This window comes from Pithys albifrons, chromosome 3 (assembly GCF_047495875.1).
Source record: "Pithys albifrons albifrons isolate INPA30051 chromosome 3, PitAlb_v1, whole genome shotgun sequence".
NCBI lineage: Eukaryota > Metazoa > Chordata > Aves > Passeriformes > Thamnophilidae > Pithys > Pithys albifrons.
Window position 1 is genome coordinate 96,393,794 of NC_092460.1, and position 18,936 is coordinate 96,412,729.

Sequence of the window (18,936 nt, forward strand, 5' to 3'; positions counted from 1 at the left end):
TCCATGTTGTTCTGTGCTTGATTATTTGTTACCTCCTTCAGGGATAATGTTCCTGTGTACCTTCCTTGTACTCTTGTCACTTCCTTGTTTTCCCCTCCAGATCATTCCCTCTTAATGTTACTGCCGTACCCCAGGAACTTCATCATGCTCTTTCTTCCTTCCTTTAAAGCCCTTATGTTCTTCTAGGAGATCCTGTTGTTCACATCACTCCAACGATTGCCTTAGCTCTGCAGTCCTGTGTCTCCTTGCACCAGCTCACAGACCTCAGCCTTGATCTCTAGGATTGCCTCAGGGGTAGAAAAGAAAACTACCACGAGTTGGAAGGCAGCAGTAGCATCTTCCAGGCAGGTGCTCTTACCTACCTTGAGAATTCAGAATTTCCCTCTACAGATCTCCTGAACTTCACTTTATTTTCCTAAATGCATTCAGAACAGTTTACTGCCATGAATTTCTCACCATTTTAGTTCATTTTCTTTTTATCTAATTTTATCCACCTTTAAGTTAAGCCAGTGCTCTAAACCAGTCACTTAGATGGTGAATGAAGAGAAGGAAGCACACCCATAGGTGGCTTTTCCACCCACCATTCAAGTTCCCAATTTAGACCCTTCCACTGATAACAGAAGAACAATTAACTCAGGCTAAGCTTACCTTCTAGGGAGGTGAGACAAGTCACCTCATTCTATGTCTCTTTAACAGTTTCCTTGACTCAGACAGCAATTCAAACACACAACCTCTTGTGCTGCATCAGTGGTATGAGCCCGTATCACCCAACTCTTATTCTGATTCACAGTTTGTTTCTTTACACAGAATGTGGTATCTGCAGTAGCCTGTTACACTCTCATCTTCCTTATCAAGCAACTGAATTTATAAGGCTTACAGAGGAACCCCTGGCATATTTCCCCTCTATTTATATTTTGGTGATTGCACCCATTCATCATTATTTGTCTGAATTTTAAATCACAGGTTTAAATGATGTTGAGATGATGTTTCTTATCAATTCTCAAAGACTCTTTCATGACAATTCTGATTTTTGCTTTAGTTCTTTGGGTATCTCTATAATCAGGATAAATATTTTTAATCATTTGAGTAGCAATTTTGCTATGAAGCAGAATGCATTTATGCTTTGATGTCACTGGGTTTCCCATTCCCTGCCTTACTTTTACATATCTCATTTTTCTTATTCTAAGGTTTATGAAAGGTGAGAGATAAGCTTGAAGAGTGAAACCCTTCGTCTGCTGAACCAACTAAAGCCCATGAGAACTGATGGAAGAGCACTTCCAGATGTAAACAGATTGTCCTGTCATCCTTATCACCATTTAATCCTTTGAGTGTTCGCTTTGAGGTGGACAAGAAAGCAAAAAAATCCCAAAGTCCACTTTCTGCAAAGAAAAGGAATTTTGCATTTTGAGAAGCAGTTTTACATAAAAGTTCATCACTATATGTCACTACCCTGCAACTCACTCAGAATGCACCTTCCCTTCCTAGTTCTGCCAGTGGACAGACTTTGACAATATTTACACCTTTTGGATGTTAAACCTGTAATTTGATTTCCTCCTCCATTGGGCAGGAGATTGGAAACTCCAGAGTAGAAAGCACTAAGCATGTGCAAACCATTATTATTGTTATTACAAGGGCAAAAAATCCCAAACCACCACCATCATCAACAACAAAAAACCAAAACACCAAAACAAATCTCTCACAACCAAAAAACCCAATCAAACCCAAACTGCGCCAAGAGCAATGATCATTAAGGATAAAGGAGAGAAATGGGTTTTTCAGCTGCACTATTGTCCTAGTTTTTGGGAGAAAAAAAATAAAGCTTTTAAAACACAACTATGGGACTGAAACAACAAAGCCATGATTCTTGCTAGTAAAGCTGAGGAGGTACATACAGAGTGTGCCAGTATGTTATACTAGAAGGATTAATTCTGGCTTTGCCTCTGATTAGCAGCATCACCAAGGAGTCACCTACTGAATAAGAAAACCTCAACTCCCTCTGCTGCTTCAGTACTTTTTGTTTTTTAAAGCAGAACTCTCTCTCTGGTGGCAAAATATCTCCAAAGAGAGAATGAGAAATGGAAATATCAGTGAAAGCTGCCTAAAACCAAAAAGTCAGATTGCTACATCCATTGGGTGTTGACATCTCTATTTTCCCTTAGATAACCTTGGTGCATCACTCTAAGTTAGGTAAATTGTGTCCCCATAAATCCAGACAAATATGTAAGCAGGTAATCAAAGAATAAAAGGAAAGCTACACAAAGCAAATATGGGAAGCGAGCTGATGAATTGAGCCACCTGCCCAATCTGATTTACATTCTGCCAGCAGTCCCCACAATTGCTGCATTTCGATTAATGTAGCTTGATTTCACATTTCATCAAGATTCCTGGAGACCTCAACAATGATTTTGTAACCCCAACATACTAACAGAACTGGCTCCAGATCAATAGGGAGTCCATTTCAATTCCACTTTTTAAATTTGCAACAGTCTCAGGGACTGTTTTAACCCATTAGAGACAAAAGCTGGACTATACTCATCTAGATATGAATAATTTTTTTGTAAAGCCTAAAGAGGTGAATGCTTCAAAAACAAACTGAAAGACTATGGAAAATTGCACAAAGAATGTCACACCCTTGCTATGAAATCAACTTTTCAAGTGTACTAAGAGCCTGTCTTCAGGTGCAAAAACACTCAGTAGGTATTTTTGAGTAACGTGATGAATTCTCTTCATGTTTAGCTATGTTCAAACCCTTTCAAAATGGGTGGAAGCACAATAGCTGTGGGGCATTTGAATGGCCCTGGAGGAGACAAATTCTTAAACAGACACATTTTAACAAAACTTGGAATTAAAAAAAAATAGTAATGTTACACAAGCTAAGAAACATATTGTATGGTTAATGGGGACACTTCACCTGAGGACACTTCAGAAGTAAGGGAAGGTGTTGGGCAAAGAGCAACACTGGCCATACAAAGGAATTTTGGAAACTAGCTTTTTTTCTAAACTGCTTACTCTTTTGTCATATATACAGTTGCATTCCTTTACTCCAGGAAAGGATTGTCACTTTTAAGGAAGCTCCAGTATTTTGCATCAAACCTTATAAAACTTTTTTTTAGGAGAGTCTTCCCTCCACCTATATCCTCCCTGTGTCTTGCATAAGACCACAATTACTAGACCAGTGCTCTAACAGATTGCCACTCACATACTCTGCTGAACTGGACCATCTCTGCCCTCTTAATCAGCCCTAAAACTATTTTTATACCAACATGTCATCTTCTCCTCTGCTGTGATCTAATTTTCTCAAAAATTATTCTCTGGAAAACTTGACACTGCCCTTGGGAGGCTCCATTCATCACCAAGGTAAGGGGAGATGCCACCCTCCATAATACACTGAAACCCACCCACAACAGCTGGAGCTGCATATCTATACATCAGTGGCCTGTAAAACATTCTGAACTACATGTACACACCATTCAGTCACTAATTGCAAAATCTTGCACTTAATTCAGAAGAAAGAAATTCCTGTAATGTAGAAGTAATGGGTTAAACATAAACGTCTTTAAGTGGCTCAGCTATACAATAGAGAATAATTAGGTATCCATAATAAGGCAGTTTAATCGTATACTAAATGACATTCCCTCACATAAGGTGTAATTACTTTCATGTACTTGACACATTCATGCGAGATGTCAGACTGAAAGATTATTATTGTTTTTTCATATCCAATTTTTAGTTAGAAGGAGTTTGTCTGTGCATCTCCCTGCTCATTTGAGGATTAACAGTCCATTATTTTTGGAACGAGTTTCCAGTATGACATTTCTCACATTGCTGCTAATTTTCCTTCCTGGCCCCTTTTCAGTATAGTCCATGTGGTTTTTACTATTTGATTTATTAAATTTGACATACCAAAGCACTTGCTCAGATTGGTCTGTTTGTCAATGAAGACTTTAGCAGAGATAACATTTCCAAAAGGCATGAACATCTGCAGAATGTCCTGGTCTCCAAACTCCTGGGGGAGGTGGTAAATAAAGAGGTTTGCCCCTTCTGGACCTTTAGGAAAATAAAATAAAATAAAAAAAGAAATATGAAAACAGTTATTACAAGTGCTACATTTAATCAGTTATTCCATAATACTTACTGAACGTGATGGTTAGAAAGCATTTCACTTTTGAAGGAACAAAAGCAAGGGGATCACCAAAGTAGAACATCTGAAATACAGCTCTTTAGAGCATCCCATCTTGAAAAGTGTTTACTTTGAAAAGCATTTATTTCACAACTCTACTACAGAAGTAATAAAATTAATCCTGTTTCTTCAGTTTATATGAATGTTTTTCAGTATAATTAGGGTTAGGAAAATATGTACAAAATATATTGCTCTCTCAAAATACCCCGAGAACTGCACACGGAGTCCTCTGCTGCCTCAGACTGGGCATGGGTTTGTTGCTTTAATTCCAGTTGCAGGAACTTATGGAAATGGAATGAGCTGAACTCAGATTTAAGTACTACAGATTTAAACTCAAAGGGCAGGAAAATGCTGGATATGGAAATAAAAGTAATAATACAAAGCACACTTTGTGACTTGGAAGTCAGAAAGACACTAAGAATTAAATTTCTATTGACTCATTTCAAAATAACTTTTATTCCTTTTTTTTTCTTTCTTTTTCATTCTTTTTTTAAAAACAAAACAAAATAAATTCCTCATAGAAAGCTCTATCTCCTGTAAGAAGCTTTGTAAAGTAAGTATTTTAGAGAAATTCAAAATTAAGTAGTTGGATCAAAATTAAAGTGGTTTTAAACCATTCAGTTTGCAAAGAAAGGTGCAAACTCAAAAGTGCTTTGGATATTTGTCTTACAGGCAAAAATATTGAAGTTATAGGTTAAAACATTCATCCTAGCACTAATAGGTGATTTTTAACCCTCGCTCAAGTTCCCCTTTACAGCAACATACTGGAAAGGCGCAATGGACGGCAGGAAGAACATGATCCAGGATGGAGTCAGACACGGGGCTTCCCATGCAGCTCCAGGAGCATGAGTGGTACACAAAGGGAACAAACTTTTCTGGGAAAAACATATCTATAATAACCTGATTAAGTATTCCCTTCCTTAATGGAGCCTAAGTGTGCCTCAGATGTGATATCCCTGGTTCTCTGAAGAGGGAAAGTGCACATTGTGTTTAGGGGTTCCTTCTGCAACTGAGCCCCAAAGCCTCACCTCTCCCATGCAGGCTGGCTGCTCTCTCTCAGCCTGAAGGAAAAGGTTGCAGTGTTTGCCCAAAAGGAGGGGATAAATGGATTAGGGGGAAAAAATTAAAAAGAAGGACAGGTTTTGGAGGTGGAAAAAAAGATGAAAAAACCTCATCACTGGAACTTATTTCTTCTTACCCCAAGTAAATGATAATTTCCAGCAAATAATATTTCTTAAAATAGTAAGAAAGAGCCTTATTAAACAATATTTAAAAGTGTATGTATGAGGCAGTTCAATGTGCTTCAGCATTTAACACTTATATAGTACTTTTCTACAGTACTTGTTTATCCTCAGCCACTCCAGACTCTTCACCATTCCATCAGAAATCATTGTATAAGACAAAACATTGTTGGCAGTATTCAGTGATGGAATTTACTCAACTCCTTACTAACAGATACAAGAGATACAACACAAAATATTGTATTTTAAAAGGCTTGTTGCTAATTAATAAAAGTTGACTTGATTGTTTCTAAAGAGAAAAACAATTAAAATAGAAATCAAGCTGCCCTCCACTATGCATCTTGCAATGACACCAAATAAGTGCCCTGGGTGAAAGATAAATGCAGAAAACACACAAAAAAAGGAAAAAGATTAAAAAAGTCCTTTCATTTTAAATAACCCATGCTGTTAGCAGTAAATGAAGTAAAGACATCAGAGAAAATACACATTCTAAGTCCAGTGTCCCTAACTGGGGGAATGCCAAATTTGTTTTCCTAGGAAACACATCCCATAGCAGTCTAAGATACTATTTCAAAAGAGGATAAAAAAGATTTATCTTGAGGATATTATAGTAGGTTTATTCTCAAAGCTTATCCCTGGCAAGAACAGTAGTGACAACATAGATACAGCCTTAAAAGCATGCAGGATTTTCCTGTCTTTCTAAAACTAACTGGAAATTAGGATGAGAGGAAGCAATGGAAAGAGAAACAACCCCCAAAATGCCTGGGAAGTGTGCAGGGGAAGGGAAGAGAGGAAAAGAGTAACTTCATTTTCCTTAACACCTCGTAATTAGTATTAATTTATTCTTAGCCATAACTTCCTGAGGTTTATTTGCTGTAGGCATGGGGAGAGGGGCAATCACTCAGTTGCTTCCCCACAAGACCCCCAATTAAGCAAAGAACCACTCAAAGCGAAAACGGATCTTGTCATTAGCTCAAAACCTTAAACTTAATCGGATTAACTCCACTGTGATGAAAAATGGAAATCAGAAGAGAAATTGTATCCATAATTTTTGTTAGCAGGGCATTTTAATGTGGTAGTTGGTAAATGCTGGTCAGAGTACAGTGCCACTAACACCAAGGTTGTGGGTTTGATCCCCACATGGCCTTTAAGAGTTGGGCTTGATGATTCTTGTGGGTCCCTTCCAACTCAGAATATTCTGTGAAATGAGAGGGTGGCCTTAGAGATGGGAAATTTCAAGTCAAAGCTCATATCCAGCAACAGGATTTGTGCAGGTCAGTCACTGATCTCAGCAGAGCCCTGCGGGACTTGGAGAGTCTGTCAGCATAAATCCAGCCAGACCAGAACTTAACATTTCTATTCTTATGTACAGAAGCTTTACAGGTTGTACTAATTTTAAGCCTGAGATTAGCTCAGCTGGTTAGATCACAGTGCTACTAAGGCTATGGTTGTGGGTTAAAACCCCCACATAGGGGTGTAGCAGGGTGGGTTCTACGGTTGCTGCAAAACTGAGGCTGAGAGTTCAGAAAAACACAGTATCTTTATTAACAGAGGTGGCCAAATAGCAGGAACCCAAAGAGAAGGGAGAGAAGAGGAAAAACAGGAGCCCTACTTGTAAATATTCCTCGCTTACCCAAGGATTACTCACATAGGTTGTCTTACCAACTCAGGACACTCCCCCAGAGGCAAGGACTACATCTTCTAGGTGTTGGCACACAGCAGGTGTCCCTGCTTTTTTTTTTTGGGAAAAAATCCCACACCCAGAGCATGAGTCCTCTCACCCTTACTGAGCCTGCTGGTGACATCTACCTTAGGGAGGTGTGCCCAGCACCGCCAAGATAGAGGTCTCAGGCTCTGCCCTCTTTCTTACTCCTCGCTCCCTCCTTCAACTGTCCTTCAAAGGCTGTCAAGCAATAGGAGAGACACAAATAACTTTAGTTTATGCAAACTCTGTCTTCTAGGATGAAGCCTTCACTGAATCAGCTTTTGTTCCTTAGAACTTGGCAGGGAAAGAATAAATCTTTCACAGGTGGCATGAGCAAAAACACAGACCAAAACGTCAATGCTATGAACTCCTGATATAAGGGGATCAAACTTCACTTAAGAGTTGGTGTGGGTCCCTTTCAACTCAGAATATTCTGTGAAATATTCTGTGAAATAAGAAAGGATGGTTGGTAAAGTTTAACTTGAAAGACAGATGGTTAAAAAGCAAAATACACTAGAGGTTAAAGAAGGCAACACTAAACCAATGGGCCAATGGGATCCTGTCCTGTATCAAAAATAGCGTGGCCGGCAGGGCCAGGGCAGTGATCCTTCCCCTGTACTCTGCATTGGTGAGGCCACACCTTGAGTATTGTGTTCAGTTCTGGTCCCCTCAGTTCAGGAAAGATACTGAGGGGCTGGAGCGGGTCCAGAGAAGAGCAACAAGGCTGGTGAAGGGACCGGAGCACAAGTCCTATGGGGAGAGGCTGAGGGAGCTGGGGGTGTTCAGCCTGGAGAAGAGGCTCAGAGGTGACCTCATCACTGTCTAGAACTACCTGAAGGGAAGTTCTAGCCAGGTGGGGGTTGGTCTCTTCTCTCAGGCACTCAGCAATAGGACAAGGGGGCACGGGCTCAAGCTCTGCCAGGGGAAATTTAAGTTGGAGATCAGAAAAAAAGTCTTTCCAGACAGAGTAATCAGGCATTGGAATGGTCTGCCCAGAGAGGTGGTGGATTCCCCATCCCTGGAGGCTTTTAAACTGAGATTGGCCGTGGCACTGAGTGCTATGATCTGGTAAATGGACTGGAGTTGGACCAAGGGTTGGAATTGATGATCTTGGAGGTCTTTTCCAACCCAATCCATTCTATGATTCCATGAAAGGATGGTTGGTAAAGTTTAACTTGAAGGACAGATGGTTAAAAAGCCAAATACACTAGAGGTTAAAGAAGGCAACAACACTAAACAAGAGAAAACTAGAGGGAAAAAAAATGAAATCGCAGATGAGACTACTCAAGTTGTTTCATTAAGCCTCTCTGATGAAGATACCGCTTTGGCTCGGTGATTTGGGGGTGTGGGCACTTACCTTCCTTCTGGCTGCCCGCGGCGCTCTGCTGCTGCAACAAGCTCTGGCTGTAGAGGGTGGGCAGCGCGGCGGCGGCGTACTGCTGGATTCCTGAGTAGGCCTGCGTGAGCGCGTCCATCGTGCCGGCCGTGCCGTTCGTCAAGCCTGTCGCGCCGAGTCCTCCGTTCAGGGCCGCCATACCTGAGAGCATTTGAGCAACTTTACAAAAAACCCAACAATAGAGAAAAGAAATTGCACTTGTTCATTAGTGCTTTCCGAAAGTCGTTGGTATTATTATGACACTGACAACGACAGCGGCGCATGCAGCTCGGCACTCCACCAAATGGGACTGAGAACAGAGAAACACGACTGTGGCGTCAGGGTCACTTCAGCACAAGGGTTGCACAGTCAAATGGACTCGCATGCAGCCTGCTACTGGCAAGTACTACGGCTTGGAGATCCTGAGAGCCTCTCTGCTCACCCTCCTTGACACCTATGCTTCTGCTGGGGGTGTCTGAAGCTGGAAGAGTGGGACCTGTCAGACCTGTGTCCTTGTAAGTTGGCCACTGGGAAAAGCAGTCTGTGAGGAAACCCACTCCCTCTGACCGGGGTCTTCAGCAACAGGCCACGACTGTATCATATGCAGAAGTGTTTTGCTTATACAGAAGCAGCAGAGAACCCTGATTTAACCACATTTTGAAACAACTTCCTAAAGGTCTTTTCCAACCTAAATGATTCTGTGATAACCCTCTGTACAATTATGGGCTTTGTCCCTTAGGCTTGTGGTAGGATGATGGACTGTGATGTTCTGTGCTTGCTTCCACCCCTCTCCTCCAGTTACTCCAGTCACTCCACAAGAGGTGAACAGAAGCACATCCAGAGTAACTAAAAATGCTTCATCCAGACCAGGCATCTTTCATGAAGAAACAAAGCATTTGTTTCTAGCAATGTCTTTTTTCTCACAGGAGGCAGAGTCACTTCACTTTTTTTTTACTTGAAGTGATTCCACATCCTAGTAAATAACAGAGTAATTTAACTGGGATGGCTGTCAAAGAGGAAATTTCAGGTGGGATTGCTAGCTGTGTAGAAAATGGCATCCCTTATCCCTTCAAACAGTGTGGTCTGCAGAAGAGTTGTACTCCTCTGATTCCATGGTGGACAAACTCCTGGGCTACAGCCTTTCTCCATTGCTTCTATTTCTCACCATGGCTCCTAAATGAGTTATGCTGCAGTTACAAGTGTTAAGAATTATTTCAGAAATTCCAGAAAAAGTGGATTTTCTGTTAGACCTACAGTCTCTTTGGAAGCCAAAAGCAAGGCAGAGTTCAGAGCACTGCCCATCTTCCACAGGTCCAACTTGAGTCAACCTAAGCAGTAAGTGCCCATCAGGACCAAGAATCAGGCCATGTTTCTTGCACAACTAGCTATCCCATGCACCCTAGTTTTTAGGTGAACAGCTTACAAACAACTTAAAGGGCTTAATGAGGCCCCTTGAGGAACAGTAGATGAATCACTAGAAAAATGGGGCACCCAGAATCACAGGAGATCATTGTGTAGATCTTGACTGTGTAGTGTTTTGGTTGGCAGAATGATGGGTGAAGAGGTGACTGGTGCTGCCATATTAAGATCCCAAAGCCAGGAACACTGAAGAGAAAGAAAGGGCTTAATTTCAGTGCAGTAATAAGGGTTGGTATGTAAATTGGGGGAAAGGAGGGAAATTAAGCAGAGGACACTTTATAGTAAATTAACAATGAAGTCTATTGGACTGGGAAAAAATCTTCAAGGAAGATGGCACAAACCTTATCACTTGAGTAATTTAGAGACAGGAAGAATACTGCAGGGAATTATGCTGCATTGACAGAGGATAAAGATGCTGACCCCAGTATCCTTCCACCTCTTATGTAGATTTGAAAAGCATATTCCTATGAGTCTCCAATAATCAGGACAATTGCTCAAGTGGCACCTTTCTGGCTCCACCAGAGTCTGTGCCAATTAAGAGAATTGTACTGCATAAATTATACCTTTTGATATTACTATAATTTGTGTGACTAAACACTTGACACTGATGTGATATTCTTAGCCTTTCCTTAATAAAATGTCTCACACTTTGAAGATTTCTCTTTCCCCTCCACCCCACTTCAGAGCACCACTGTACCCTGATGGGAGGTACTGGCTGCCACTGCTTTGAACAAAAATCTCTGTCAGAGCTCAAGAGACATCAGAATTTCTTGTATAATGGTTCCAGTTATAAAACTATATTGGTTTGTGTGGTAGAGGTGGGGGTTACAGGGGTGGTTTCTCTGAGAAGCTGCTGGAAGCCTCCCATACTTCCCACAGAGCCAATTCCAGCTGGCTCCAGGATGGACTCACCACTGGCCAAGAGCCCATCAGCGATGGTGGGAGCACCTCTGGGATAACAAAGTTAAAAAGGGGAAAAAAAAACCCTATGCAAAGGCAACTGCTGCCAGAGAAGAGAGCAGTGAGGATATATGAGAAAACAGCTATGCAGACACCCAAGTCAGTGAAGGAGGGGCAGGAGGTGTTGCAAGCACCAGAACTAAGATGCCCCTGCAGGTTGTGGTGCAGACCATGATGAGGTAGCTGTGCCCCTACAGCCCATGGGGGTCCATGGTGGAGCAGAGATCCACCTGCAGTCCCTGGAGAAGGGACCCCACACCAGAGCAGGTGGGTACCTGAAGAAGGCTGTGACCCTGTGAAAAGCCAATGCTCCTGGAAGGACCTGTGGAGAGAGGACTGCTCCTGCTCCACACTGGAGCAGGTTTGCTGTCAGGACTTGTGACCCCATGGGGGACCCACACTGGAGCAGCCTGTTCCTGGAGGAACACCCCTAGAAGGGACACATACTGGAGGAGTTAATGAAGAACTGCAGCCCACACTGGAGGAGTTGGTGGAGAACTGTCTCCTATGTGTGGGACTCAGTGCTGGAGCAGAGGAAGAGTGTGAGGAGTCCAACCCCTGAGGGAGGCAGGAGTAGCAGAAACAACATGTGATGAACTGACTGCAGCTCCCATTCCCCATCCTCCTGTGCCACTGGGGCAGAGGAGGTAGAGAATTCAGGAATAAAGTTCAGCCAGGTAGGAAGGTAGGGGTGGGGAGAAGGTGTTTTCAAGATTTGGTTTCATTTCTCATTACCCTACTCTGATTTGATTGCTAATAAATTAAATTACTTTCCCCAAGTCCAATCTGTTCTGCATATGGTGGTGGCTGGAGAGTGATGACTCCCTGCCTTTATCTCTACCCCTGAGCCTTTTGCTGTATTTTCTCTCCCCTGCCCTTTGAGGAGGGGAAGTGACAGAGTGGCATTTAAAGTATTATAATAACAACAATATTTTTTATAAGAAATTATGTATACTATACAATCTATTAGATATTATAAATTACACACTAATACTAATTTGATCCTGAGGCTGACCTTAACCTGCTCTGATGTTTTTGTGCATTGGTTTGTGTCGCTGGTTGCCTGGGTGTACACACAGGACTGTTTAGAGTCTCCTGATTAAAGCAGCTTGTATCTCTCTTTTCATTAGAGTGTTGAAATAACTTGATAATGTAGCATTAGGATAACATGTTATCTTTCATGTGTCATCAGCCTATTAGATAAACATGCCTTGTGTTGCAGTGGGCAGCATTCTCCCCCTTCTCTCCCCAGAAATCAATAGCCCCTTCCCACCAAGTGATTCCAGATTAGGAAGCAGCCAGACAGCCCAGCCCATGGCACTGCTGCTGGGAAGGGCACAGCTACTGCCACCACCATGCACGTGTCTCATGCAACTCCCTCCCGAGCAAAACAGAGCAGCAGAAAGCTCTCCACAATTTTTCTGTTCTCCCGTTTTACATTTTTATGAAATCTACAAGGCCCAGCTGCAGTTACACATCTCTGCCATCTCTTTATTATCTCTACCAGTGCACCTCAGTCTGACATTGAACTCTGGTCCCTTCCTCCCTGCTGTGAAATAACCTTTTGGAGCCTCTCATCTATGGCCTTCTACTTTTCTGAGTTTCTCTACATAATACAGAAGCAACAATGCTTGGCAAGTCTAAAGGTCTCTCAAAGTGTTTTTCAAACACCTTCAAATCTGTCAGGAATAGTTTTATCTCCATTTTACAGATGTAAATATGGGGACAGAAAGGCTAAGTGACTGCCCTGGGGTCACACACAAATATTGTGACGTAGCTGTTCAGTATCCTGACACTGTGTTCTTCTTTCTTAATTGCAAAGAATCATTTCCTCCCTCTTTATTAATTTTTCCTCATTATTCATACTTCTTTTTGCTAATTACAATTCTTAAATTTACATGCCCAAAGAGACAGTCTAATGTTTTGCTATTTAAGTTTTTAGATGCTTCAAGAACAACCAAGGGAAGACTGGGTAAATCCCTACCTGCAGGGATTCACTGCTAGCAGACCCTTGGAGGCAGTTAAACTTACCATACTCCACATTCTTTAAGCTTTAAGACTTTCAGCCATCTTTCCACAACACTTCTCTCTACAATGACAGCACTATTAGTCTCCATAGTCCAGCAGCTTTTTCATGGACCCAGACAGGATCCAGAAAACAGGTAAGAGTCTCCTAGTGAGCTCAGCATGGAAGATATTCTTCCTGTGATTCTCACATACAGAGCAGGACACCTCAATGCTTGAGCCCAGTGCCACTCTCTGATTAACTTTTGGGTTAAGCTTCACTTGACTTGTGCTTTGAATTTTCTAATTCCCCAATTAGAATCATGTCACTTAATTCCAACTTCTCTGCACAATTACTTCAGGAATGTCCATGGCCAATGAATGTTTTCACTGGAGTGCTTTTGACCATGGCATAAGCCATGTCTGTGTGAAACATCAGACTTATTGAACATGAAGTTTCCTGAAGGCAAATTCCCAGGCAGGTTTCAGTGGGAATGACTGGATCAGACATTGTCACTGGGAAAAGTCCTGGATCGTCATTTAAACAGACAGGGGAGGTTGTTGGAATTTGAATGCTACACTATCATTAGCATCACAAGCACCAGAAACTGATAATCAGTGTCACAGTGTTGAGAGAAACAGTGCCATAATGCTGAGTTGTGGTATGGGACAGCAGCTTCCCCTCCTTAGCTCTCCCTCATATATGTACATACATAGACAGACATACCCACACATATTTTGCAAATGTCATACACACGTCCATTAAAACATCCACGAAGAAGATTTGGGACTGAAGTCACTGTTGGTACAAGTCATGGAAGTAATGGTGGCTTAAACAAGCTGAAATTTGATACTAGTTTGCAAGTATATCACTAATACTTCAAATGACACATGCAGATAAATTTGCACATACATCACCTCAAAATACTTGCTGGGAAAATGTAAACTCTTTGCTTACAGCCTAGCAAGGAGTGTTAAGAGGAGTGCAGCAGAAGGGTTCCCCCACAAAGAGCTCACAGGTGGTTCACTCTTGCTGGGCCTTGATGAAGGGGTACGTCTTGTTGGAGTGTTCCAGCATGCCTGGGTTCTTAGTACTTGTGAGAGGGAAGGCGTGGGATGCCATATTTTGCTCCTGATATTGTGACTTCTTATAAACCAGGTGAAGCACAATGACTGTTTCTCAGGAAAGGACATTTAACGATTTCTTACAACAGGGTAGCTCTCTTCCTACAAGGGCTCATGAGAGGAGAGGAGGTAAGTCAGCTGATCATGCATGCCATTCCCAGTGGCTTGCTTTGATAATTATGTAATAATAAGAAAGGCAAATAACATCTGCCATTTTGGGACTTAATACTTACTTTTCTTAAGTTGGTCTTGAGTTGTATTTAAAAGAGGTTGTTTGTGTGAAATACATGTCCTTGCCAGAAGCAAGTCCTGTTTTACACAAGACCCCATGCAACCACTCAACATTGCTACATGGACATCCATAAGCCCCCTTCCTTCCCAGCTCCCAACAGTGCCAACCAAAGATCACAAAACAAAAAGATTGCGTGAGCAGCCAAGTAACAGTGACAGAAAGGACATCATGCAGAGCATCAGAGTAAGCAAGAGATACTGAGGAGGACATCCATTCCTGAGGGTACATTGTGACGGGTCACGGACTGGCAGTGACCAAATAGATTCCTTGCATTGCAAAAGGAAATGCAAGGAGCAACAGCAGCTAAAGGAAAAAGAGGGAGGGGAAAAATGCAGCTGGACAAATATCTTCCACTGCAGGCAAAGGTGAAGTCATCATAGCAGAAACAATAAAAAAAAATTCCTTCTTCTTCAGGAAAATCTTGATCAAGACTAAGAACAAGGAAGAATGTTTGTAACAACTACTGGCATCTATTGGACTGGAGATGCCAGGGTTTTTAAGGTGTCACAGGATAGATGTGCATGCTCTGGCATTACAGGTGACTGACTGCAGCATTCTCTTATACTTGCCAATTAAAAGCCAAAACTTGCCTTCATTTTTAAAGAATGCTGCTCTCAAGTCAATTTGATAATTCCTACAGACATTTTAAAGGACTGCCTCTGTGGCAAACATCTTTCTTGGCACTATATTTCTGAGTGAGGCTTTGCACATTGGGGTGATACACCTATTGTCAGAAACCCTCAATGAAAATAAGCCTCTCCTATGACCTAGATAACCCAAATCCCTGGTGACATTTCTTTTACCTTCCATATGTACTGCAAGAAAAGGGAGTCTTTGTGAAGGGACCCAAGGAACTTCACTTTGCAGAGCAAACTGTGTGAGACTAAAAGACTCCAGAACTGCATATATACCATGAATGGAACTGGATCCACTTGCCCCCCTCTTTGGTATATAGATTAAAAATCATATTATCACTTTACAATTGATAGTTTTTGTGGCATGATTATTGGGGAAGGCTGTCCACCACAGCAATAAATACTCACTGTTTACGGTACCTGCTAGTGCATTAATATTATTCAGTCCAACAGTGGCTCCAGCCAGTCCTTGGAGAGTGCCCAGAGAAGTCAAAGAATTCATGGCCGCACCAGCTGTGGAATTAGCAGTTGATGCAGCCACTGAAAGGAAAACAAACCAAAATTAAGGCCATATTTTGTTTATTTTATTTGATCATGGAACAGATTACAATACTGTGGAGAACAACAGGGCTACTTGCAAGGAGAAGAAAAAAAGAAAATGAGATCAGTAGACCAACGTTGTTCAAGATATTAATAGTATGATTGTTCATGAAAAGTTTCAGTGAGCCTAGAACTGCCAATACTAGATCACCAAATTGTGCCAATGTGCTATTATTTGCACACATAATACTGATATAGTTAGTAAGTATCAGACCCAACACTTTCTCAAAAGTTTGTCAATCAACCTAACATGCCAGGCTGGTGAGCTAACCAGGCTGTTGGGATTTTGCCACACTTCAAAATCCATCTTTGAAAAATTAAGTAATTTTTTCACACAACAGCTTACTGCTCTGGGCCCCAAGCGTCCTAAGACTAAGTTTAATTACTCTCAGTGAGACACTGTGCTTTAGGACACTGTATGAACATCATTTAAAGACCTGAAGTTTAAAAACAGAATGACCAGGCAAATACAAAATGTTCCTACTTTCCATTCTATAACAGGCTTTTAGCCTGGCCATTATACATAGCTGGTCATGTACAGGCACCCCAGGTGTACTATGTGTATCCCCAAAAGCTCTGCCAGAGGGGAAAAGGTGGAGGTGTCCTTGCTGCTGCAGTGTCAAGGGAATGATGAAGGTGGGTGAGATGAATCCATCTAAACTATGTGTTCAGGAACAGACTCACAGTCTCATCACAGTATAAAGCACCTTAAAAAGAGTCATCGTTTAGGACAGGTCAGGTGAAGTAGAAATATCAGTCTCTCTCACAGAAGGGCCTTGAATAACCAGTGTAGATTAAACACTTAACTTTACAGGTAAATAAAGTTATACCAGATGAATCACACTCATAAAAGCTGCAGAAGCAATTAGGTTTTTAGCTTGTCTCCTGAGCCCTATTTGAGTGCATCAATCATAAACTTCCTTGCTTTTCAGTTATGAAGTTGCATTATCTTATCAAAAGTGAACGTTTAAAGTCAGCGTTTTGTTGCTGATGTACCAGAGGCACATCGTGTCTATGCCGCACCTTTTGCTCCTATTCATTACCTAGCTATGAAATGGTTAAGATCACTTTTATCTTGTTGCTGTTTTGGGCTGTCAAACACATCAGATTACTCAGTGAACCCTCAAGAAAGTGAAGTCTCTAGAGCTGACAGCATCCAGCAAGGAAAGTAGAAGGCAACTTTTCCACTCTATGGGGAAACCTTAAAGCTCTAACCTACAAATAACCCACCCTCACAACACTAAGACCAAGCAAAGACAAGTCATGAGGCCTCAAAGTACAAAGAACATTCTTGGTGTGAGTGAAGAGAGACTTCCAGACTCTGTTATGCATTCCTTGTCTCCCAGCATCTGCAATCTTAGCTTGAATAATTTGGTATGGTGCAGACAGAAGCAGCTTTCATTATTCAATCTGTTCCCACAAAGCAATAACAATCCAATAATGTCTTTGATTAAAAAAAGTAACAAAACCCAAGTAAAAACCCCCACCTTTGTCAGATGTGGGCACCAAGAGAGGACACAACCCAAGTGAATTCCCTGTGACCACTGTTCTGTGTTTCTGTTAATGTTCATTAGCAAATCATTTAGATGAAGGACATAAACCTCAAATATGAAGGTTCTGATTGGTTTTGACCAGACTAAATTCCATGTATTTTCTCTTTAAGAGGATTATCAGTATTTTCTCTTGAGGAAACACATATACTTAAGAAATGAGAGAAATGGGGGCTCGGAAACTGCCTGTAAATTACATTAAAGCTGGGGGCAAATAATTCCTGTGAACAAAAACCATATGCTAAGAGATTGTCAACACATCTGTTGGAGAAGGCAGAAAAAATCTGCTTGAATCCTTCCTTCTTGTGCAGCCCACAGTGTGTTGTGGTGGCTCTTATCATAGTTTGCCTGTTCAAACACATGTCCAGGGATGGTCAGTATCTGGGGCCAACGTCTCTTTTCTTCTTTTGCTTGTATCAGGTTTCTCTACTCCACAGAGCAGATGCCTCAGTACTTCTCCCATTTGAAGCTACAATGCAGATTATCTAGTTTGCCTAAATCATGACTTGCCAAATAATCACTGTAAAATAGTTAGAGCACTAAAGCACCTCAGAAATCAGCATTTTGTTTTGGTGGCTATTTCTTCTGCTCAGCAGTGATCTGCCTCACAGCTCCAGTGGGCCAGTGATTTTTCCTCTTCAGCTTATTGCATCTTTGAGGAGATAGAAACTGAACAAATTGTGTGGTTTCTACTATCTATATGCTGTATAAAATCAACAGATGAGGCAATGGTATGCCTCATCCTCCCAAAAATTAAAGGGAGACAAAACAAAAGTTATAAGGTCCTACAAGATGTGTGAAGGCCTAGACCAGCTGAAAGTCTTTACTTCATGTGCTCCTAGAATATGTTGAAACCCATCCAGAGATAAGGACTGTGCTTTTCCTGTCCTTTGCCATTTTCTAGTTCCTTTGAACTAAAAAATTGTAACATATATTGAACGAAAGGGAGAGAAGAAAAATCACATGCCTTGTGGTAATAGCAGATGACTTGCAGTACTTTTGGGGAACTTGTGTAACTCTCTCGTGTCAAAAAAACTCTTGGGCTCCACAAATGCTCAGAGTAATGGCAAAGGAAGAATGATTTGCCGTTGGAATACTGTATTCTATATTTATGTCTTTGAGTTGTCCAGATGACAAAAATAGATTGGATACCTACAGAATTTATAAATTGTTTTTTACCAGGTTCCCCTGCCACCAAATAAATGAAAAGAACATGTCACAACTCCCTCCATTCTCCATGCCAGAACATTGCTGCTCTGAATAGAATCACATCATCGTGCTGCTTCATAAAGAGTAGGCATCTGCCTCGAGGAACGTGGTGGATGGAGCTGGAGTGCCACCAGGAACTGACCTCAGTGATACTGGTGCATGAACATTTGGGACAAGAGTAAGGAAAATTTAACACGGAAAAAAACCCTGCAAGCCACACTGACTTTTGGTGTCACTTAGTCTGGCACACCCTGTACCCACAACATTTGGTGTACTGTTTTTCTCTTTATCCTGGGGATTTTATCCTTGCCTCCTGTGGTGTGATATAGAAGTTAAGGGGAGAGATTGAGCAGACTGGAGATCCAGCCTGCTGAATGCTGGCTGAATATACAACACTTGGTGAAGAACTGAGATGCTTTTCACCAGCTGCACCAGTCACTCCCTCACAATCTTAACTTCTGGATAAAAACCAGACCATGAAAGATAAGATTTTGTCTACTCAAAGGAACGTTTTCCTTTCTAGTATGTGATACTGCAATAAGTTGCTGACTTTCTGAGAGGCTGTATTCACAATCAGAGACTATCAGCAGGAGTTATGGGGTTGAATCTTTCAGCTGTTGCTGCCAGATTTCAGACAAGAT

At 41.6% G+C, this 18,936-nt stretch overlaps 1 protein-coding gene across 12 annotated transcripts in view; it reads right to left on the bottom strand.

The window, feature by feature from the left end:
* Positions 1–18,936, bottom strand: part of CELF2 (CUGBP Elav-like family member 2) — a 553,335-nt gene that overhangs the window by 10,736 nt on the left and 523,663 nt on the right. For 8 of the 12 annotated variants that reach the window (XM_071552839.1, XM_071552831.1, XM_071552836.1 and 5 more), the window contains 3 exons: positions 15,357–15,476; positions 8,484–8,681; positions 3,904–4,047 (listed from right to left, as the gene is read on the bottom strand). In XM_071552839.1, the coding sequence (XP_071408940.1) occupies positions 3,904–4,047; positions 8,484–8,681; positions 15,357–15,476 (462 nt within the window). Of the gene's footprint in view, positions 1–3,903; positions 4,048–8,483; positions 8,682–15,344; positions 15,477–18,936 lie in introns of all 12 variants that reach the window. The other 4 variants (XM_071552829.1, XM_071552833.1, XM_071552830.1 and 1 more) reach the window with 2 other exon arrangements.